At 38.8% G+C, this 23,741-nt stretch overlaps 1 protein-coding gene, 1 long non-coding RNA gene and 1 pseudogene across 2 annotated transcripts in view; 1 reads left to right on the top strand and 2 right to left on the bottom strand.

Annotated features, from left to right (window-relative positions):
- Positions 1–17,801, bottom strand: part of LOC125613790 — a 19,941-nt gene extending 2,140 nt beyond the window's left edge. Inside the window, exons 1-2 of the long non-coding RNA XR_007344366.1 lie at positions 17,768–17,801; positions 7,759–7,762 (exon numbers count right to left, since the gene is read on the bottom strand). This is a non-coding gene — a long non-coding RNA (uncharacterized LOC125613790). The remainder of the gene's footprint in view (positions 1–7,758; positions 7,763–17,767) is intronic.
- Positions 7,433–19,966, top strand: LOC107145153 (zinc finger protein 121-like). The gene is made up of 6 exons (XM_015488960.2): positions 7,433–7,807; positions 12,335–12,423; positions 13,192–13,318; positions 14,517–14,591; positions 15,499–15,581; positions 16,577–19,966. Exons 2-6 carry the CDS (start codon positions 12,394–12,396, stop codon positions 18,428–18,430), a joined length of 2,169 nt encoding a protein of 722 aa, XP_015344446.1. The 5' UTR covers positions 7,433–7,807; positions 12,335–12,393; the 3' UTR covers positions 18,431–19,966.
- On the bottom strand, positions 14,846–14,928 carry LOC125613854 (annotated as a pseudogene).
- Positions 19,967–23,741: the final 3,775 nt, after the last annotated feature.

Below are 23,741 nucleotides of genomic sequence, written 5' to 3' on the forward strand. Positions count from 1 at the left end.
TTACCCCCCCCCCCCCCCCAAAAAAATCACATCACTTCACTAGGATGACTAAAACGAAATGTAAATGTTAGAAAGGCTGTGGAGACACTGGAAATTTCATACACTTCCTGCAGTAATGGAAAATGCTTCAGCCATTTTGGAAAATAGCCTGGGAGTTCTGCACATTTAAAAACATACAGTTTCTAATTGACCCAGCAATTCCACTCCTTGGAATATCCCTAAAAGCTCAAGTATATATAAAAAGATATTGGTAAATTTTTATAGCCGCATTATGTATGAGGTCCCAAAAGTCCAAACAAATGTCCATGAACTGATGGATAAATTATATCCACACAACAGAATATCATCCAGCAATAAAAGGGAAAGAAATACACTATATCCCAGATGAACCCTGAAAGAAATGCTGTGTAAAAGAAACTATTGGTCAAAGATTGTATGATTTTGTTACATGAAATTTCTACAAAAGGCAGATCTATAATTAGTAGCTTTGTGGTTGTTCAGAGATTAAGGGAGTAAGAAAATGGCTGTAAGAGAAAGGGTTCTAAAATTGTGCTGACTGCAAATCTCTGTGAATATACTAAAAAATAAATTTTACAGTTTCAAATGCATTGTTTATGGTAAGCAATAGTTTAAGCTATTCTGTAAATTGAGTAAAAGGGAAAATCATGATAGTACCAACCTAATTGTGACCATGAAGAATTCAATGTCTGTGAAGCATATAGACTAGTAGTAGGCAACAAACGTTAGCTACCATTATATTTTTAGCACTATTGATATAAAACTTTTGGGAACAAAGGGGTGGCTTGGTGGTAAAGTATATGCTTAGCATTCAGGAGGCCATGTATCCAGCACCAAAAGAAAAGAAAACGACTCAATTTAAAAAAAAAGGAATAAAAATAATATAATATTGGGCTGGGGTTGTAGCTCAGTGGTTGAGCACTTGCCTCGCATGTGTGAGGCACTGGGTTTGATCCTCAGCACCACATTAAAAAATAAATAAATGAAACAAAGATATTGTGTCCACCTACAACTAAAATAATAATAATAATAATAATAATAATAATATGATATTGATATTAGTGTGAGTAAATACATTACTAGCATAGAATGTCTAGAAACTGACAAAAGTATGTATAGGAATTATTGTTTATTCAAGGTGGGATTTCATCAATAGGTCAGGGACAGTTTCTTAATAAGTGGTACTCCAATAACTGGCCATCCTTCTAGAGGAAGATATATTGGATCCACTATCCCACAATGCATGCCAAAATATATTAATTCTTTTTTGCAGTGTTGGAAATCAAAGCCACAGACTCTTGAATACTAGGCACTCTACCACTGAGCCCCAATCCCAAGATACAAATCTTTCATAAAGAAGTATCTTTCAAAAGAAAATTTGAGTTGTGTGTAGTGGTGCATGCCTGCAATTCCAGCTACTTAGGAGGCTGATGCAGGAAAATCACAAGTTTGAGGTCAGCCTGGGCAACTTAGCAAGACCTTGACTCAAAATAAAAAGGATGGGGGATTAGAGCTTAGTGGTAGAGTCCCCCTAGGTTTAATCTCCAGTACTTAAAAAAAAAAATCAAAGGAAACTTTGATAATCTATATATAATCAATTTGATTAGACTTTTTCTTTTCTTTTCTTTTTCTTTTTGTTGTGCTGGGGATCAATCCCCGACAAGCACTCAACCACTGAGTTATGTCCCCAATAACAAGATTTAAGGATGACAAGACTTAAGGCAAGTTATTACATTCAAATTATAGAAAAACAATCTCTTGGACTGTGTAAAACATAAATATTTTATACATCAATAGTTGCACATTAAAGAAGAATTTAAAATACCACTCTTTGCTGATGACATGACTCTATTTCTAGAGGATCCAAAAAATTCCACCACAAAACTTCTAGAACTAATAAATGAATTCAGCAAAGTAGCAGGATATAAAATCAACACCCATAAATCAAACGCATTCCTATACATCAGCAAAGAATCCACTGAAAGAGAAGTTAGGAAAACCACTCCATTCACAATAGCCTCAAAAAAAACAAAACAACAAAAATACAACAAAAACAACAACAACAACAACAAAAAACCTGAGAATCAATCTAACAAAAGTGGTAAAGACCTCTACAAAGAAAACTACAAAATCCTAAAGAAAGAAATTGAAGAAGACGTCAGAAGATGGAAAGATCTCCCATGCTCCTGGATAGGCAGAATTAATATTGTCAAAATTGCCATACTATCAAAAGCATTATATAGATTTAATGCAACTCCAATTAAAATCCCAATGACATTCTTCATAGAATTAGAAAAAGCAATCATGAAATTTTTTGGAAAAATAAGAGACCCAGAATAACTAAAGCAATCCTTAGCAAGAAAAGTGAAGCAGGAGGCATCACAATACCAGACTTTAAACTATACTACAAAGCTATAGTAATAAAAATGGCAAGGTACTGGCACCAAAATAGACTTGTAGACCAATGGTACAGAATAGAGAACACAGAGACAAACCCGCATAAATATGGTTATGTCATACTAGACAAAGATGCCAAAAACATTCACTGGAGAAAAGATGGTTTATTCAATAAATGGTGCTGGCATGAAATTAAACCTCTATCTCTCACCCTGCAAAAAAATCAACTCAAAGTGGATCAACAAATAGGCACCAGAACAGAGACCCTGTGCCTAATAGAAGAAAATATAGGTCCAAATCTTCACCACATTGGCCTAGGATCTGACTTCCTTAACAAGACTCCTAAAGCACAAGAAGTAAAATCGAGAATCAGTTAATAAGATGGATTCAAATTTCAAAAAACTTAACCAAAAAACCAAATAGCCCAATCAATAAATGGGCTAAGGAACTGAACAGACATTTCACAGAAGAAGAAATACAATTGATCAACAAATATATGAAAAAGTGTTCAACACCTCTAGCAATTAGAGAAATGCAAATCAAAACTAAGATTTCATCTCACTCCTGTCAGAATGGCAATCATCAAGAATACAGGCAACAGTAAATGTTGGTGAGGATGTGGGGGAAAATGTACACTCATACATTACTGGTGGCACTGCAAATCGGGTACAACCACTACGGAAAACAGTATGGAGATTCCTTAGAAAATTGGGAATGGAACCACCATTTGACCCAGCTATCCCACTCCTTGTTTTATACCCAAAGGACTTAAAGTCAGCATACTATATTGACACAGCCACCTCAATGTTTATAGCAGCTCAATTCACAATAGCAAGACTATGGAACCAACCTAGGTGTCCCTCTATAGATGAATGAATAAAGAAAATGTGGTATATATACTCAATGGAATATGACTCAGCTTTAAAGAAGAGTAAGGTTATGGCATTTGCCAGTAAATGGTTGGAGTTGGAGAATATCATACTAAGTGAAATAAGCCAATCTCACAAAACCAAAGGACAAGTGTTTTCTCTAATATGCAGATGCTAATTCACAATATGGTGGCAGGGGGCACTAGGGAAGAATAGCACTACCTTAGATTAGGTAAAGGGAAGTGATGGGAGGGGAGGGGATGGGATATGGGGAAGGAAAGATAGTACAATGAAGCATACATTATTACTATATATTTGTGACTGCATGACCAATATGATTCTGCAGCTTGTACACTCAGAAAAATGAGAAATTATATCCCAATTATGTATGATATATAAAAGTACATAAATGCATCCTACTGTCATGTGTAACTAATTAAAACAAATAAAAAATTATAAAAAACAAATTAGCACTGAATGTGTTGGTGCATGCCTGTAATCCCAGCAGATTGGTAGGCTGAGGTAGGAGCATCATAAATTCAAAACTAGGGCTGGGGTTGTGGCTCAGTGGTAGAGCACTTGCCTAGCATGTGTGAGACACTGGGTTCAGTCCTCAGCACCACATAAAAATAAATTAAAATTAAAAAATAAAGGTGTTTTATCCATCTAAAGCTAAAAAAAATAAATTCAAAACTAGCCTCAGCAACTTAGCGAGGCCCTAAGCAATTTAGCAAGACCCTGTCTCAAAAATAAATAAATATAAAGGGGTGGGGATGTGGCTCAGGGGTTATACACCCCTGGGTTCAATTCCTGGCAAAACCTCCCCAAATGTTGCATATTAGCATAGCAAAATAATCATCAATTCTTGAAGAATTCTTGATACACATTTCTTTTTCAAAATTTATTGGTGCTGGGGATCAAACCCAGGAATGCCAGATAAGTCCTTTACCACTGAGCCACATTCCCAGCCTAAGAAATCTTGATAAAATGTGTTAATAAATCAATGTGTAAAAATATCTTTATTATAAACTAAAAATAGCCAAAGCATACTGAACAATATAAATGACATTGGTGGCATCAAAATACCTGATCTCAAATTGTGCTACAGAGCTATAGTAACAAAAACAACATGTAATTGGCATAAAAATTCAAGAAGACCAATGAAATGGAAGACAAAAAGACAGTTTCGCATAGGTACAGTCATTTGGATTCTTGTCAAAAGTACAAAAACCATATATTGGAGAAAAGATAGCATTTTTAACAAATGTTGCTGAGAAAACTGGATTTCCATAAGTAGAAAAATGAAATTATATCCCTATCTCTCATCTGCACAAAAATCAACTAACAGTGGATCAAAACCCTAGGAATTAGACCAGAAACACTACAACTGCTAGAAGAAAACATAGGGTCAACACTCCAACATATTGGCTCAGGCACGGACTTCCTTAATAAGACTCCTAAAGCTCGGGAAATAAAACCAAGAATCAAATACATCAAGTAAATCAAATAAAACCAAGAAGTGGAACAGTATCAAATTACAAAGCTTCTGCACAGCAAAGGAAACAAGAGCATGAAGAGAGAGCCAACAGATGGGAGAAGATCTTTGCTAGTTAATCTTCCAACTGGAGATTAATATCCAGATACAGAAAAGAATTTAACACCACTTCCCCAAATAACCAAATCCATAAATGGACAAATGAAATAAACATCTCTCAAATGAAGAAAGTTATAAATATATGAAAACAATACATATATGAAAAAATATTCAACATCTGCAGTAATCAGGGAAATGTAAATCAAAACTACACTGGGATTTCATCTTATTCCAGTTAGCATGGCAACCATCAAGAACACAAATAACAATAAATGCTGGTTAGGATGTGGGGGAAAAGGTATACTCATGCATTCTTGATGGGACTGCAAATTAGTGCAATCACTTTACAGAGCAGTATATAGATTCTTTTTAAAAAAATTTTTATTATGGTTTTTTTTTGTTGATTTGTAAGTTATTATTTTTTTAGCAGCTTCTTTTTTTGAGAGAGAGAGAGAGAGAGAGAGAGAGAGAGAGAATATTTTGACATTTATTTTTTAGTTTTCAGCGGACACAACATCTTTGTTTGTATGTGGTGCTGAGGATTGAACCCGGGCCGCATGCATGCCAGGCGAGTGCGCTACCGCTTGAGCCACATCCCCAGCCCCTGTAACTTATTTTTTAACGTTAATTTTAATTATTTATTTTTATATGGTGCTCAGAATCAAACCCAGTGCCTTGCACATGCTAGGCAAGTGCTCTGCCGCTGAGCCACAACCCTAGCCCCAGTATATAGATTCTTAAAGAGACCATAAATGGAACCACCATTTGACCCAGCCATCCCAATTTTCGGTATGTATCCAAAAACAAAAGAAAAAAAAACTACCCTAAAATCATCACACCACAGTGATACATGCATGTCAATGTTTATAGCAGTGCAATTCACAATAGCCAAGTTATGAAATCAGCCTAGGTGTCCCTCAATAGACAATTGGTAAACAAAAATGTGGTATATATACACAATGGAGTTTGACTCAGCCAAAAAGATGATGAAATTATGTCATTTGCTGGTAAATAGATGAGACTGGAGAATATTATGCTGAGTGAAATAAGCCAGATTTAGAAAGTCAAGGATCGAGGGCTGGGGATGCGGCTCAAGCTGTGGCAGCGCTCGCCTGGCATGCGTGCGGCCTGGTTCGATCCTCACCACCACATACAGACAAGGATGTTGTGTCCGCCAAAAACTAAAAAATTAAAAAAAAAAAAAAAGTTGAATTCTCTCTCTCTCTCTCTGTCTCTCTCTTAAAAAAAAAAAAAAAAAGTCAAGGATCAAATGTTCCCATGCAGAAACTAGAGAGAAATAAGCAATTTAAAAGGGGGTTTGTGGGACTCTCATGAAAATAGAAGGGAGAACAATGGAGAGAAAGGTGATCCAGACGAAGGGGGGAGGGATGGAAATGGGAAAAAGAGTGGCATGACATTGAATAAAGTATGTTATGGGCATGTATGAATGTATCACAATGAGTTCCAATTTTAAGTATATATAACTCCACCGTACTAATTAAAAAACCATAGAGGGAAGACCAACAGAGAAGAGGAAGGGGCTTAGGGGAGGGTATAGAACTGGGGACTGAAATGGAGCAAATTATGTGCATTTATGAATATGCCAAAATGAACCCCACATTTATGTATAACTATGATTTAAGATAAATATATATATTTTCTAGACTTTATTTTAATTTTTTTAGTTGTAGTTGGACACAATGTCTTTATTTTATTTATTTATTTTTATGTGATGCTGAGGATTGAACCCAGCGCCGTGCACATGCTAGGTTAGCGTTCTACCGCTGAGCCACAACCCCAGCCCCAAATATATATATATAAATCTTTATTGTGGCTGGGGATGTAACTCATTGGTGGAATTCGTGCTTAAAATGCACAAGTCCTGGGTTCCATTTCCAACACCAAAAAAAAAAGAAAGAAAGAAAGAAAAAGGAGAAATATCTTTGTTAACTCTACAAATGCTACCCACTGAAAACCACAGCCAAGTGGCATTGCAGGAGAAATTCTAGAATTTTTGCTGAATAAATGAAGACTGCCTGATCTATCCAAATGGGAGTCCCCGGATCATCTGCTAAGACCTGAATAATAAAAATATATTTGAAGAAGAAACAATTCAAGGTTTCTAAAAATATATATAACTTTGAAAAGTAACGCAATAGACAGGGTTTAGCAGGGTATCCAGATAAGAAATAGTTAAAAGACCCAGTGTATGGAGGGCACCGACCATTGATTGACAGATTTGCCAATGTGATATCATTCGAAGGGCTCTAGGGACGTGGGGGGCGGGGTTCCGGCCTATTCCGCCGTCCCCACCCTCGCGGGGGCTCGTCCCGCTGTACCCGCCCAGGGCCGCGTCATAACAGCCTGTGACCCCGCCTTGCTTCTGCCCTCGCGTCCCTCGGCGAGCCGACGTCGGGGGCCCTTCCCCGTGCACGCGGGACTAAACCAGAATCCCGGCCTTATCAGGTTCAATTGGTCTGAGGCTCGAGGCTGCGAGCCCCGCCCGCGTGCCCCGCCCGAGGCCGGGCGGAGGTGACGTCAGCGACCCCGCTCCCTTTTCATGACGCAATCTCCGCGCGACTCGGATCCTTCCGGCTTCTCCAGTTTTGGGAACGTCCAGGTCGGGGTCAGTTCCACGGAGGAAGGTGGAAGGAGTTGTTGCAGGACCGAGTTGGCCTAGGCAGCGAAGGGACCTCGGCGCAAAGGCTGGTCCTCAGCCAGCGTCCAGCGGGGCCGAGAGGGCGGTCGTGCTGTGGGCCCGGGAAGTGACGTGAGCCTGCGTCCCGGTTATCTCATCTGCTGCCGTCCTCTCCAGTAGCTCCCTTTGTAAATTTTATTTTTCGAAAGAAAAGGACTTTCCGCAGTTAGAGTCGTGTTGACGTCGCTGTGTCCTCCCGCCTCTTGGACCTGGCGACTGCTGCGAGTCGGGGTGAGCCCTGCGAGAAAACTGGTTCGGGGCTGAAGCTGTAGCTGGGTGGCGGAGCGCTTGCTCAGGTCCAGAGCGTGGGTTCCACGCCATGCCCCGGGCGCGAGGTGGCGAAGTTTCCTGAGGACCTTTTCCCCCCCTCTTAGGCAATTCAGTGTTTCAAATGAGAGTGTGCCGCCTTTGCGCATCAGATAGTTACCTTTTCATACTCTACTTTGTTAGAAAGGTGAAGGTACTTTCTTAGGTGCCGAAGGTGTGCCTAGTTTTGTATGTGAACACGAACGTTTGTAGAACACAAGCCTTTTTATAAACAAAACCACGAATTTACAGGCATTCCCTTCATCCGAACTTCCTAAGGCTGTACATCCATCCCCACAGAATTTAAGAACCGTGCCTTCAGTAAGGAAGGAGGCTTTACTGCACTAGGAATAGTTTATCTTTGACAAGATAGTTGGACTAAAAATACATAAACAAATGTAATAAGAAACCTTGGATTTTAGATTCAACAATATCCAAAACCGAACAATGTGACTAAATTAACATTTGAATGAGTAGATATTAGACAATACTATGTATATTAATTTTCTTTTTATGGATTTGTGTGTGATGAGGATTGAACCCAGGGCCTGGTGCATGCATTTTACCAATGAGATATTCACCCAGCCCACTATTCATTTTCTTGAATAAAAAAAACTATTGTGAATTTAATCCCTTTTTTTAGGAGATGCATTACCAAGTATTTAATGTTCCAATATCATCATATTTACAGTTTATTTTCAACAGGCTTGCTTTCAAATACAATAAAATGTGTGTGTGGGAAAAAGAAAACATGAAAAAAATGCTAAAAATTAGTGGACCTATTTGTTATGATTTAGATATGAGGTGTTCCCCCAAAAGCCCATGTCTGAGACAATACAAGAAAATTCACAAGTGAAATGACTGGGCTGTGAGAGCCTTACATCAAGTCAGTGAATGGTGGTGATAAGTAGGCAGGTAGGGTAGGCTGGAAGCGATAATAGGTAATTGGTAGCATGTCTTTTGGGTCTGTATTTTGTCCCTGGTGAGCAGAGCTCTCTCTGCTTCCTGATTGCCATGACTTGAGCTGCTTTCCTCTTCCACACCCTTCTGCTATGGTGCTCTGCCTCACTTTGTGCCAAAGCAGCAGAGTCAGCCACCTATGGACTGAGACCTCTGAAACCATGAGCACCAAATAAACTTTTACTCCTCCACATATTTCTTATTGGATCTTTTGATCATAGTGGCGAAAAGCTGACACAAACACTACTATAGTGTGTGCATATTATATGTTATGTTCAAATGACCTGTTAGTAGCTTCACATTTTTTCCAAAGAAAAATGTGGGGAAAATATACTTCGCCCTTTATAATAAACTGGTGAATGTGTTTCCCTGAATTCTGTGAGAGGCTCAAGCAAATTAATTGAACTTGAGGAGGGGTTTATGGGAACCCTGATTATAGCTAGTAAGAAGCACCAGTAATTAAAGGTGTTGGGGTGGGGGTGGGCAGAGGGTGTTGTTCAATGGTTGAGTGCTTGCCTAGCGTGCAGGACGCTCTGAGTTCAATCCCCAGTACCAAAATAAATTTAGTAAATAGATAAGTAAAGGCAGTTTTAGGGACTGAGCCCTCAACCTGTGAGATCTAATACTATCTCCAGGTAGACAATGTCAGAACTGAATTGAATTGGAGGATTGTTGCAGAAAGAATTATTTGCTGTGTGTGAGGAATATTTCAACACATCTGGTTTCAGAAGTGATCTATGTTGTGAGAGTATTTGGAGAAGAAATTGAATTTGGGTTGGTTGGTGTTTCTTATACATGTACACAGTCTGCTCTTCATTTCTGGACCTCAGAAAGCCTAGACACTCAATAAGACTTCTCCCTGATTAGATCAAGTCCACTAGGATATTTTTCCCATTGATAAACAAAACTAACTCACTGGGGACTTTAATTACATTTACATAATCCCTGCACATTTACCATATTTCTGTTAGAAACAGGTTAGAGGGTTAGATAACATAAGGGTATTATCCAGGAGGGTGTCTACCAGAAGGTGGAGATCGATGGATCATATAATTGTGCCTCTTGGGGAAAGCAGTCCCAAATAGGGGCAGAAATCTCCAAAGTGTTCTATGTTATTGGGATTGGAAGCAAAATGTCTGTCAATAGAGCCATTTCTACCCTTATTCATCAATCTTGGGCCCATGTAATCTGGTTGTGGGGGAGACAGTACCATGTAAGACTCTAATTCAAAGCACTGTGTCATATGAGACAGAATGCCACCCTTTCTTAAAGTTGTCTCACAGCAGGCCCTGCAGCTGAGTTTTCGGGAAGGCATTCCCCCTCATTTAGATCAGCTACTTCTCAATAATGGGGAATGTGTTAATACTAGTTGATTGCAGAGACTACTCCCATTGTTGCACTAATTTGCACTGGAATGGTTTCCCTAGCCAGTGCCATGTGAGTGCTGTCACTGTGGCTAAAGTATTTTGTGAGCCCATGGATGGTGGTACCACCTGAAGTGTAACCAGCAGAGAGTTGATGTGGCCTTGTGATGTTGATGTCTAAGTGCCAACACTTGATTTCTGCTGCTCTGGTTTTGACTTTTGCCATTGGAATAGAGGAACTCTGTGTGCATTTCAGTGATGGTATCAGTACATGAATATCTGGCATAATTTTTTTGTTATCTCCATAAAGAAAGTATTGTCTTCTGGATCATCAACATAGATTGGGGTAAGGGTGGGAGGGGTGTGGAAATCAGCTGGCAAATTCAATAGAACTTTCCTGTTTCTAGGATCCCTTCTGTCACATTATGCCAGGGAAGTTCTGGCATGTCAGCCTCACTAACTGTAGGTCATCGTTGAATCCAAGTTTTAGTCGCCTAGCTAATTTAGCTGTTAAAGTCGTACCCAGGGCAACCCCTCTTGGGGTCCTCCTCCTGCCCCTGCAGGAGTTGTTTCTATCTTCGCACTTAAATAAATCTTATTCCTTAAAAAAAAAAAAAAAAGGTCGCACTGAGGCAAGAGGTTTGCAAGTTTGAGGCCAACCTTAACCACGTAGGAAGACCCTAAGCAACTTAGACCCTGTCTCAAAAAATAAAAAGGGCTGAGGTTGTGGCTCAGGAGTTAAACACCCCTGGGTTCAATCCCCAGTACAAAAACAAACAAAAAATAAATAAATATACAATTCAAGGGCTGAGGATTAGCTCAGTGGTATTAGAGTGCTTGCCTAGCATGTGTGAGGCCCTGAGTTCCATCTCCAGCACTGCAAGGAAAAAAATAAAGAAATAAATTTTAATTCTTTTCCATCATACTAGCTTCATATAAAATGAACGTTAACACATGTGATGAGACAGTACATTGTGGTGCTCTAGACATTGCAGGTCTAGACCAACTTCTAATCGTCCTGGAATGTGACAGCAACCTCAGGTGATCAGGACCACTTTAGCTACAGTTGGGCCCTGGTTCACCACTTCCTAAATGGGTGATATGGAACAAATCCTTTTATTGTTTGAATCTAGTTTTTTTCCAGCATTAAATAGGGATTTGATGTCTACGGTGAATGGTTGGAAAGATACATAAGTCAGTCTGTCTCCCCTGTGCCCTCACGCGCCTCTCTCTCTCTCTCTCTCTCTCTCTCTCTCTCTCTCTCTACACACACACACACACACACACACACACACACGTGTGTGTGTGTGTGTGTGTGTGTGTATACTGACCTCTAGTGTAAATGCATACTTTCTGGTCCTCAGTAAATGATAGTGGGTGTTATTAATACTTATGTTAACAGGTTACACTGTATTTAGTGGCTTTCTTTATATCATCTGTGGCGAGTAAGCCAATGTTTGATGACAAATGATGAAGTACTGCTCTATAAGGAAGAATGGAGATTTCCCTTATCCTCCAAGATTCATAAGCTGCCTGTAGTGGTCTTGGCATCTAGGAAAACAGCGTTCCAGAAAACTTTGCCTTCATCCTCACAGAATGATGGTTATTGATTGGCCCCTGACCAGTCCTGTTAATGTTCTTTTATAGAGATTCTGCTTTATATCCACCTTGTGTAACAGAGCCCATTGGCCCAGGCCTGAGCAGCCACACCACCCAGCTTTTTATTTTTTGTTTTTTTGGAGATGCCAAAGTAGGCTAGATAATACTGTTGTGCATATGAGCCCCCTGGTGTATGTGCTGCATGATATCCTTGAGAATTTTCATCATGGATAAATGAAGACAATTTCTCTGAATTTAAGTTTGCTTACCTGTAAAATGAACTATCGTAGTTTTTGTAATGGGCAGTACCACTCACCATCCCTTTTTCTAGCTCTAGGTGAGACAGGACTGCTCTAGCATTCTATGATAGTAGTACACATATGAGAGAGAGAGAGAGAGAGAGAGAGAGAGAGAGCTTTTCAAATGTGCAGGATTACATGGCAGCTTCATGGTAGGATGGAATGGCTTCTAGGCATGTAAGTGTAGGAATTAGGGTAGTACCGATTCTCATGCCTTCTTTCTTTTCCAGGAGCAGTTCTTTTCAGGGATCCATTCAGCCTACTTGAAGAAAAGATAAAAGCAGAAAAGATGGCAGACTGCCTGATAAACTATTACCAGGTATGCAGAAACTGTCGAACAGAATGACATGCTTGCCTCCACCAGGCACATTTTCTTCTAGACAGACTTATCTCCACAACTATTTAAAGTCAGTAGAGCCTCAATCAAATAAGTCCCCAGATGAATTTACAGGAATGGTGTCTTCTTATCAATGAGGTGTTATCTGAAAATCATCCCAATATTTCAGTAATTACTAAGCAATGATGACACTAATGGTGACAAGGGTATGGTGTGATTCTTCTTTTGCCAAGTACTCTGCCAGATGTTAAGAAAGAAAAAAGTGTCCTTTTCCATAAAAGACTATTCATTTGTCCTGTTTATCAAGCATATGATAGGAGTATACTTTAATAGAAGGAAATAAGGGGCTGGGGATGTGGCTCAAGCGGTAGCGCGCTCACCTGGCATGTGTGTGGCCCGGGTTCGATCCTCAGCACCACATACAAACAAAGATGTTGTGTCCGCCGAAAAACTAAAAAATAAATATAAAAAAAAAATAGAAGGAAATAAGAAAAGAGCTTCTAGTCTAAGTGTGGTGCGATAAATTCATTTTTCAGTAGAGCCATAAAAGCCATATGATTCAGGAGATGGGCAGTAAGTGCATGTGGATAGAGAAAGAGTTCCTGGGACCATTGAACTTTGCAATAGACAGTGAAAACCATCAGATCCTTGCATAGGCATTGGCCTCACTTCCTCGTTCTTTAGTCAACATTGATAGAGATATTACTATTATAACTTATTACTCAGGCTGCCATGTGTTTAACAATTTAGGACTTGGTGACCTTTGAGGATGTGGCTGTGAACTTCACTCAAGAAGAGTGGATTTTATTGGATCAAACTCACAGAGACCTATACAGAGATGTGATGCTGGAGAACTACCAGAACCTGGTCTCGTTGGGTAAGACTGCCATCATTCCTTGTAGCTCTTAGGGAAGAAATGGATGTTCTGTCCTTAAAGTACTGCACAATCAGTGATCTCAACACCAAATACATTGGGAAACAATAGGAACATAGTCTTTACCCTAATTCAGTGGTCCCCCTTTATCCATGGGGGATATGTCTCAAGATCCCCAGTGGAGTTCTGAAACCAAACTCATACAAATTCAAAATAATATTTTAAGATGTGACAGTGAAAGTAGCATGTATTTCTTTTTCCTTCTTCACAGTTTCACAGGTTGAAGATTCCTTCTTATGTAGATATTAGAAACCTTAGCATATGATATTTTTTCTTTTCCTTATTAAGCCAAGATCTTTCAACTTTTAGATTAAATGGAGCACTGTGGCTTCTCTTTGGCATGTTCAAATTGTCATCATAATTACAGTCTGCTTTGGGTCCGTTATTATTAGGTAAGACAAGGGTTATTTACACAAAAGCACTGCTACACTGTGACAGTCAACTTGATAAGTGAGATGGCTTGTTAAAGACTAATGGGCAGGTAGCATACGAAGTATGGCTGTGATGGATAAAGGGATAATTCATATCCCATGGATAGGACAGAATAGAATATTGTGAGCTTTCATAAGCTACTCAGAACATTGTGTGATTTAAAACTTCCAAATTGTTTATTTTTGGAATTTACTACTTAATATTTATGGACCTTAGTTGATGGTAGGTAACTAAAACTGCAGAAAGCAAAACCATGATCTAACATGGTGGTTCTCAAAATGTGGTCCAAGATGAACAAATCACTGTGATCCTGTTAGAAATGTAAATTATCAGTTTCTTCCTTTGACATACTGAATCAGAAATTCCAGATAGATCCCTGTCAGTGCATGTTATCAAGCCACCCATTTGTATCTAATGCATTATAATTTGTGATTTCTGGTATAGTTTTTCCCCAGAAAAACAAGGATCTTTTTGTTTCACTTTACTTTCTGTTTGATTCAGTGTTAGTGTTTTGTTTGTTAGCATTAATTTGGGTCTTCAGAATTCCAAGATAACTAATCATTTTTGGGTACAGAAAGAGATGATACTTGCATACTTCACTCTTTTGAAATAATTCTTCTGCTTTCATTAGAAACAGTATTATTAGAACTATACTGTTTTATCATCTGTTGCATGAACCTATTTCATGAATATCTTTCCCCATGTACAGGATGTGAACCCACCAAACCCAGTCTCATCTCATGGTTAGAACAAGAAGAGGATATGCAGACAGGAGATCTCCAAGGTGAGTGAGTCTGGAGGGCAACTGTGATCAAGGAGAAGTTTATTGAGTTTGGAAGGATCATGAAACTTTTTAAGGTGTGCTTGATTTAAGAAGGTTCAGGACATTACTCTGAGAAGGTAGAAAATCTCAGCTTCTCATACTCTGTCTACTCAGACTTTCCTGTGATCTCCAAAATGAACTGTTGTCTTTTTTTTAAAATTTGTTCTTTGTCTAGATCTTTTCTTCTTTTCATGCCTGATAATATTATTCTTGTTTACCATCAGTTCTAATTTTTAATTAGCAATAATCGCGCCTCGGATAAACCTCATTGGCTACGATACTGCCACTGCGCAAAGCTAAGTTCTAATTTTTAAAGAATCAGTTTATAATAAACTATTTAAGACTATGATCCACGACTTTACTGTTGCCAAATTTGATCTAGTTAAAATGCTCAAACATTGCTTTTTTTCCCCCATATTTTTTTCCTTTATCTTTTTTGTTGTTGTTGTTGTTTGGTTTGTTTGGTTTGGTTGGTTGGTTTGTTCTTTTGGCTCTAGGGATTGAACCCAGGAATGCAAGACAAGTGCTGTACTGGTTTCCAACACCAGCCCACTTTTTTTTATACCATGTTTAATTTGAAAACAAATACAGTGGCTGGGCATGTGGCATACAAGGCTGAGGCAGGAGGATCACAAGTTCAAAGCCAGCCTCAGCAACTTAGCAAAACCCTGTCTCTAAATAAAATATAAAAAGGGCTATGGATGTGGCTCCAATCCCTGGTACCCCCCCCCCAAAAAAAAAGAAGAAGAAGAAGAAGAAAGAAAAGAAAGAATGTTAAAACAAATACATATAAGCCCTATTATTTTTAATTTCTACAATCTACCATTTCTTTCTCCAAATCTTAAATTTGTCTTCTGATCATATTTAGAAAGGAAAATGCACGTTAGCACTGAAGAGGCAGCATTTCAGCAGAATATTTTGAGGGAACGAATTTCCAGTGGGATACAAATGGTAAGATTAACAAAAGATGTTGTTGTTTTCCACACTCAGAGAAGATGTGAATTCTGTTATAGATAGTAACATTCATCCAAGTGGGAGGGAAGCAATATGTCAGGAGAGATACTTTGAATATAATATCAATTTTGAGTATAATATCAATAGTATCCCAAACTATTGTGAAGCCAGTTCCTTCAGGGATGCCACAAGTACACAGTCCCACATATCTTGGAATTCTGGACATAGGAGTTTTTAAAGCAATTATCTTAATCTTTTTAACATTAGAACAGATATCACAGAATTTTAGTCCTATTGTTCCTTCATTGAGTACTATAGAATTGACATGGCAATAACTATATGAAAGAATGAAAATGGTGAAATTTATAATAACCCTCTAAATACATTCTTTATTCATCATTCAACCATTTGTCAATAGGGAGAAGGTTGCAGTATTGGTGAATCCTCATTTATCATACTTGAAAAAGATGGGGAATTCTCTTATAGAAAATCTGTATCAATGAGACTTGTTTTTTTTTTGTTTCCGTGGTGCTGGGAATCAAACCAAGACCTTGAGCTAGGCAAGCATTCTACCACTGAGCTGCATTCCTGGCCCAAGAGATGCTTGAGAGAAATAACATTTACCCTAGCAGGGGAAATGCCTCTAAAGGGATCCTGAGATCCTGAATGTGATGAATTTAGGATACCCTAATCCAAGCTCAAAATCTGGAGCTTCAGAGTTCTTAGAAGTACACTTTCCCACATATAAAGTTGGGTACTGAGATTCTTAAAAGAATTTTATGAAAATGTACAGGAATTATCCTAAGACTAAAATAGATGGTTCAGAATCCTTGCAGTATTCCTTCATTCAATTTGAGAGAAGTTCACAGAGTAGGAATTCCTATACATGTAATAAAAACAGTAAGAATCAATTATGTTTTATTTTTGCTTTCAGATAGGTAAAATCCATTTCATTTGAAAAAAATCTTTAACCATATTTCATCCCTTATCAGCAGGTGGGAAACCAAAGTGCAGGGGAACTCTGTAACTATCTGCAATATGGAGAAATCTTCAGTGAACACTCATATTTCAAGACACACATGAAAATTCAAAATTCAAGGAACCCTTGTGACTCTAATCAGTATGGAAGGTATTTTCCTACTCCTCACAAAACCTCTACTGAACAGACACTTTCTGCATTGAGTCAGTGTGAAAGAGCTTTTAGCCTGACTCCAAATGATGTTTACCAGAAAACCATCACACAAGACAAATCCTTTGAATGCAATGACTATGCCTTCCTCAATCAGCCATACTTTCAGGCTCATTTGAGAAATCACAATGGAGAAAAACTCTTTGAATTGAAGCAGTATGCAGGAGATTTTACATTTCCCACAAGTGGAACTGTGCCTATTCAAATGTATACCATAAAAGCCTATGAGTGTAAAGTTTGTGGGAAAGTATTTGGATATTCTTCAAACCTAAATAGTCACATGCGAACCCACACTGGGGAAAAACCCTATGAATGTAAGGTTTGTGGAAAAGTATTTGGTTATTCTTCAAATCTTAACAGTCACATGCGAACCCACACAGGGGAGAAACTCTATGAATGTAAAGAATGTAGGAAGTCCTTCACTACTTCTTCAAGCCTAACTGAACATTTCAGAATTCATACTGGAGAGAAACCCTATAAATGTAAAGAATGTGGAAAAGCCTTCACTAAACGCTCAGGCCTTACCACACACGTACAAACACACACCGGAGAGAAGCCCTATGTATGTAAGGCATGTGGGAAAGCCTTTACTGCCACTTCAAACCTAACTGAACATTTAAGAATTCATACTGGAGAGAAACCCTATCAATGTGAGGAATGCGGTAAAGCCTTCCATGCTTCTTCCTACCTGCGTAAACATGTAAGAACTCACACTGGAGAGAAGCCCTATGAATGTGAAAAATGCGGGAAAGCCTTCCATGCTTCCTCATACTTACGGAAACATGTAAGAACTCACACTGGAGAGAGACCTTATCAATGTAGAGAATGTGGGAAAGCCTACAAAAGGTGTTACTTGCTAACTGAACATTTAAAAACTCACACGGTGGAGAAGCCCTTTGAATGTAAGTTATGTGGAAAATCCTTTAGAAGTTCTGCCTGCCGTAATAAACACATTCGAATTCATACTGGAGTAAAACCTTATAAATGTAAATACTGTGGGAAAGCTTTCACTGTTTCCTCAAGTCTAGCTGAACATGTAAGAACTCACACTGGAGAGAGGCCCTATGAATGTAAGGAATGTGGGAAAGCCTTCACAACTTCCTCATGTCTCATTGTGCACATAAGAACCCACACTGGAGAGAAACCTTATGAATGTAAGGAATGTGGGAAAGCCTACAAAAGGTGTTATCTGCTGACTGAACATGTAAAAACTCACACAGGGGAAAAGCCCTTTCAGTGTAAGGTATGTGGAAAATTTTTTGGAAATTCCTCATGTCTTAATAAGCACATTCGAATTCATACTGGAATAAAACCATATAAATGTAAGTATTGTGGGAAAGCCTTTACCGTTTCTTCAAGCCTAGCTGAACATGTAAGAACTCACACAGGGGAGAAACCCTATGAATGTAAGGAATGTGGGAAATCCTTCACTACATCCTCAAACCTATATCACCATGTAAGAATTCACACTAGGGAGAAGCCCTGTAAATATCAGGAATGTGAGAACACCTATAATAGGCTTTATTTGCTAACAGAACATTTAATAACTCAAACTGAACAGAAACCCTTTGAATGGAAGGAATGCCAAAAATCCTTTAGGAGTTCTTCACGTCTTAATCATCACACTGGAATTTTTACTGATGAAAAACCTTATTAATGTGAAGAATGTGGAACAGCCCTCAATTATGCCAGTTTATTTCAAAGGATTGAAAGACCTCTATTCTCAAGATGCCCCATGAATTTAAGAATTGTGTTAGAATCATTGGAATCTGATCATGATGCAGTATTGTGAGAACTCATCCTGGAGCCATATAATGTAACAAACATGAAAATCCTAATTCTCAGGGACCTATTAAAAATATAGGCTCTTCCACTGGAGAGAAAACACTGTTGATGTATGATATGTGGAAAAGTTGTAATTGTTAAATACTTTGATGTTCATTTGACCTCACAGTGGAGAAAAACTTTATTGTAAAGGCAAGGAAGGATGCAAAGTCAATTTTTTACATATTATCCTTCAGCCTTTAAAAACAGCGATTTACACACAAGAAAAAGTAAATGTTTAGATATGGAAATTGCATCCCCACCCCTGAAATCTTGTATGTTGACAGACATACCACCTTCTGAATGATTCTTTACATTTATTTTGAATATTTATGAGTCCACCTTGATCATTCCTGGTGGGATATATCTGTTTCTTGTATAGCAAAACCATTCCAGTCAAGGTGCTAGACCCTTCAGGTGGCATCTAGCCAAAAATGAGCCTTTTGGAAACAAAAGTATCCTATACTATTTGTTTATTTGTTGTTCCTGGGATTGAACTCAGGGCCTCACACATGCCAAGTATATACTCTACCACTGAGTTGCACCCCCAGCACAAATCCTATTTTAGCATTGAAGATTCTCTCGTCATGCTTTTAAACATGGTTCACTAATAGTAACTCATACTAGCCAAATTTAGGCTATAATATAGATCTCAATGTTGTTCAAATGCTCTTGCTCCTCTCTTACCTAATTTTTTTATTCATATTAAAAAGGGGCATGTGGAAAAAAGGTTGAGTGAATAGCTGGTAGTGTGACAGACCTCAGTTTCATGGCTGTGGAGGGAGAGCCAGATCCTTGGACCTGAGAATAGGAATTCCTTTAACTCAGAGAGGGAGGGAGGGAGAGACCTATATTTTCTTTTTCTTTATAGATTCACTCCATGATTGGAAAATAAATCATATTCCTGAGTCAAACAACAGCTTGGACTGACAACTAGACCTTCTGGATTTGCCCTTTCATGTAAGATGAAAAATAGCAAGAACTCTGGACATGGCTGGTATCATGTTCTGCTATGCTGGAAATCATCACTGACTTTGAATATGGCCTTTCACAGACCAACTCAACCAGATTTCAGTCTGAGTGACCCAACATTTATATATGCTTGAGCAACTTTGGATTCTGTCATGTGCTGCCATCAGGGCTGCAGCCCTTTCTTTGGCTTTTAATCCAGCCAGTGTAGAGGTATTCCAAATCACACTAAACAATAATCCTGAACAGAAGAGACCTGTGCACTTTCGTGTTCCATGTGTTTCTTGTGAGGAGTGGTAATGGAATGGTTCTCTTGTGGGTGTGAGTGTTACTGTTAGGCACAATTGTTATTGCCATTACCTATTGGCAATGACAATAAAGGTGATCACATCAATCTGGACTGCCTTGTGTGGGTGGTTATGGCTCATGAATTTGCCTTAGACGCCATCTTACTGACTGAAATGAGACCTGAAGGTCCCTCTGGAACTCATTGATAGTTGCCTGATGATGAGCACATGTGGGTGATAGGTGAAGTCATTAGTGCAGGTTGGCCTCGTCCTTCAGTTTGGACTCCAAGTGACAGTATCATTAACAAATGACAGTATAGTGTTCACAGCCCAGACATTGCCCTGCCTGAGAAACTCACTGCTGGTGAAGACATCACCTCACTCAAACACCTTGCCACTGAAGAGGACTTCCTCCTCTGCACTGGAGATGAGTTCAGATTCACCAGAACCTTCTTTGTAGCAATGCCTGTGCGCTGGTGCTCCTCAAGCACAAATTGCACACAAAACATTTGCTTTTCTTAATTTGATATTTGGGGTTTGATTGGTGTGCCCGAGCTTGCTGTCAGCTTAGCCTGTGACCCTAGTATAATGTTACAGGGTTTGAGTGGGGCGTGCCCATCAAGGATAGTATCCATAAGCCAATCATCTTATGCCTAATGTAACCACACTATGAGGATGTTCTAAATATTGCTATCATCAGGAAGGGTCTTTGTCCCTAGGGGAGGGGGTTTCTAAGTTAGAAGTTCCATGTCGAAGCTCCTGGCTATCAGTTTCCTGGCCTGGCAGCTTGGCATCACTAACCACAAGTGCTAAGGATGTGTTTTCACTAACGGCTTGCTAGAGCAGAGCATCCCATCCTGCAGGCGTTCCTATCAGGCTTGAACAAGTGTAGATTCTTCAAGCACTCCGAGCTGCTCATAGCTGCTAGCTGTAAACTGAAAGATATTACAACATAATGTCAGCCAAAACATACAGCTCTATACCCCATCCCTTTAGGAAAATCTGATAGAAGATACTGCTACCTCTTAGAGAGATTACTATCTGCAGTTCTGAAAGTTAACAGGAATTTTTTTTTTTTTTTTGGTTTCCCAGGTGTCACCTGCTACATGTCAGTCAATGTCATTCACTTGCCTACAATCTCCAGGCAATCCTGTGGTGGCAGTTAAACATAACAGACTTTGAGAACTAGAATGTGAGGTAGACCAGCCTTTCAGACACAAATAGCATTGCAGAAAGCTTTGAAAATAATTCAAAGTGTAGCTCAGTGGTAGAGTACTTGCCTAGAATGTGTGAGGCACTGGGTTCAATCATAAAAATAAATAAATAAATAAAGGCATGCTGTCCATCTACAACTACAATAAAAATTTTAAAACAAAAAAAAACAGTACTATGTGTCATAACAACCAAATGCAGGCAACAATAGATCGCATGTGACTACATACCATCTGGGGCTAAGTTTGTAGTAGGCCATGCCATCTAGATTTGTGTAAATCTAAGATATTTGTGAAATGATGAAATTGCCCAAAAGTGCAGTTCTCAGAATTCACTCCCATGGCACATGACTATTTGAAAAATAGGTCTGGTGTGATAGCACACACATGTAGTATCAGTGACTCGGAGGCTGAGGTAGGAAGATGGCAAGTTTGAGGCCAGTCTCAGCAAACTAGCAAGACCCTGTCTTAAATAAGTTTTTTTTGTTTTTTTTTTTTTAAGTACTGAGGATATAGCTTAGTGACAGGGTACCCCTGGTTCAATCTCTAGTATCAGAAGAAAAAATTTTCCCAGATTTGGTGAACAACACAGGTACAAGATGTTCAGTGAACACAAAACATAAAGAAAACTAATCCCAAAAATGTAGTGAAAGCTAAAAATAAAAAATCTTGAAAAGATACTGAGAAAACTCACATGAATGCTTGTAGAAAAATTCCGTTTATTTCTCAACTGAAATCATAAATGCCAAGAGGAAATGTGGAAATATTTTTCAAGTACTGAACTGAAGTATCAACCTAGAATGCTATATCAAGCAAAAGTATTCTCTAGTAATGAAAGTGAAATAAATTCTCAGATGAAGTAAGACAGAGTCATTGCCAAAAGACCTGCTTTAAATGAATTGTTAGAAATGCACCTAAGAAAGAAATGAAATTTGAAATATCAGGAATGAAGGGAAAGCTGTAGAAATAGTTACCTGGATAAATATGGTATTGTACAACTGAGATATTTGGGGGGACAATACTGGGGATTGAATTTGGGGTACTCTACCACTGAGTTATACCCCAGCCCCTCATCCTTTGTTTTGTTTTTGAGACAGTTTCTAGATTGACCAGGCTGACCTTGAGCTTGCCATCCTCCTGCCTCAGGCTCCTGAGTAGCTGGGATTACAGGTATGCACCACCACAACTAGTTTCTACTTGAATTTTTTATAAATGATTGTTGAAAAGAATAAAACATCTTACAGGTATACAGATATTTCAATTTATGTAGATATAATACATAAGACAAACAACATAATAATGAGGGTAAGCCAAGTTGATACCAAGTTTCTGTATTTCATTTAAATGGTAAAATGTCATTCCATGTAACCTAATAATTTATGTATATTTTAATCCCTAAAAAATATGCAGTGGGGGACTAGGGATTTAACTCAGCGAGTACTTGTGTAGCATTCAAGAAGCCCTTGGTCAGATGCCCAGCTCCACCAAAAAGAAGAGAAAGCAATGAGATACAGTAAAAAATACAGGAGATAGATTAGAGTACTAATAAGTGGTTAAATAACTAAAAAGCACAGTAATAAAAGGAAAACAGAAAAAAAGAGACTAAGCATAATAATAGAGTTGAATCATGTTTGTAATCTGAACCATTCAATATAAATGATCTAACATGCAAAAAGAAAGATGAAGTAGCATGACTAAATTATATGTTACTTCCAGGAAACTCTCTTAAAATAAAGTGATGTAAGTACATTAGTAGTAAATGGCTTTGCACCCTTAGTGTCCACATCTGGAGGGCTATGGTAAACAGGCATCTGGGGCATAGGCTTATGTGGCAGTTTGCACAAAAGTTACTATGCTGACATGCAGCATTCATTCTGGGATGCTCAGTGCATGTGTCCTGGGGACACTGAAAACAATCTGTTAAGCTGGTTGACACATGTAACTGAGATGTCCCTCTTTTAATGGACATCCTTTCAGTGTTAGATGTTCAAATTAGGAGGGCCAGAGAAGGAAATGCCTGGGCCAAAGCTCAAAATCCTCTAGTGCTCTTGTTTGGATAGGATATGTATTTTTCAAGTGTTCATGCATTGGACCTTGGTCCTAAGTATGGAGGTGTTAAGAGGTGGTGAGACAGGTGTAGGTGGCACATACCTATATTCCCAGTTACTTGGGAGGCTAAGCAGGAGGATTGCAAATTTGAAGCTAGCCTGGGCAACTTAGTGAGCCCCTATCTCAAAATTAAAATAAATAAATAAATAAAGGTCTGTGGATGGAATTCAGAGGTAGAATGCTTGTCTATGTGTGTAAGGCCCTAAGTTCAATCCCTAGTAACACACACGTGTGGTAGGATTTTAAGGTGGAACCTAGTTGAAGGTCCCAAGACTGGCCCATTTTTGCTCTCTGGCTTTCTGTCTCACCACATAATCTTCCTCACACCTGCTTCCACCACTGTGATGCCATCTCCCATGGGGTTTTCACTAGAACTAAGCCAATGCTGGTGCCATGCCTTGCACATCCAGAACTTGGAACTAGGTAAGTCTCTTTATAAAGTATCTATTCAGATATTTTGTTATAGTAACAGAAAATTGATTAATCTACATAGGGACTGTGTTCTGAGCATATAGAATGGGCAAAGTGCCAGAAAATGTTTTTTACCCCCATATGGCTGATTCACTGT

The sequence above is a fragment of the Marmota marmota genome, unplaced genomic scaffold, assembly GCF_001458135.2.
Source record: "Marmota marmota marmota unplaced genomic scaffold, marMar, whole genome shotgun sequence".
Lineage (NCBI taxonomy): Eukaryota > Metazoa > Chordata > Mammalia > Rodentia > Sciuridae > Marmota > Marmota marmota.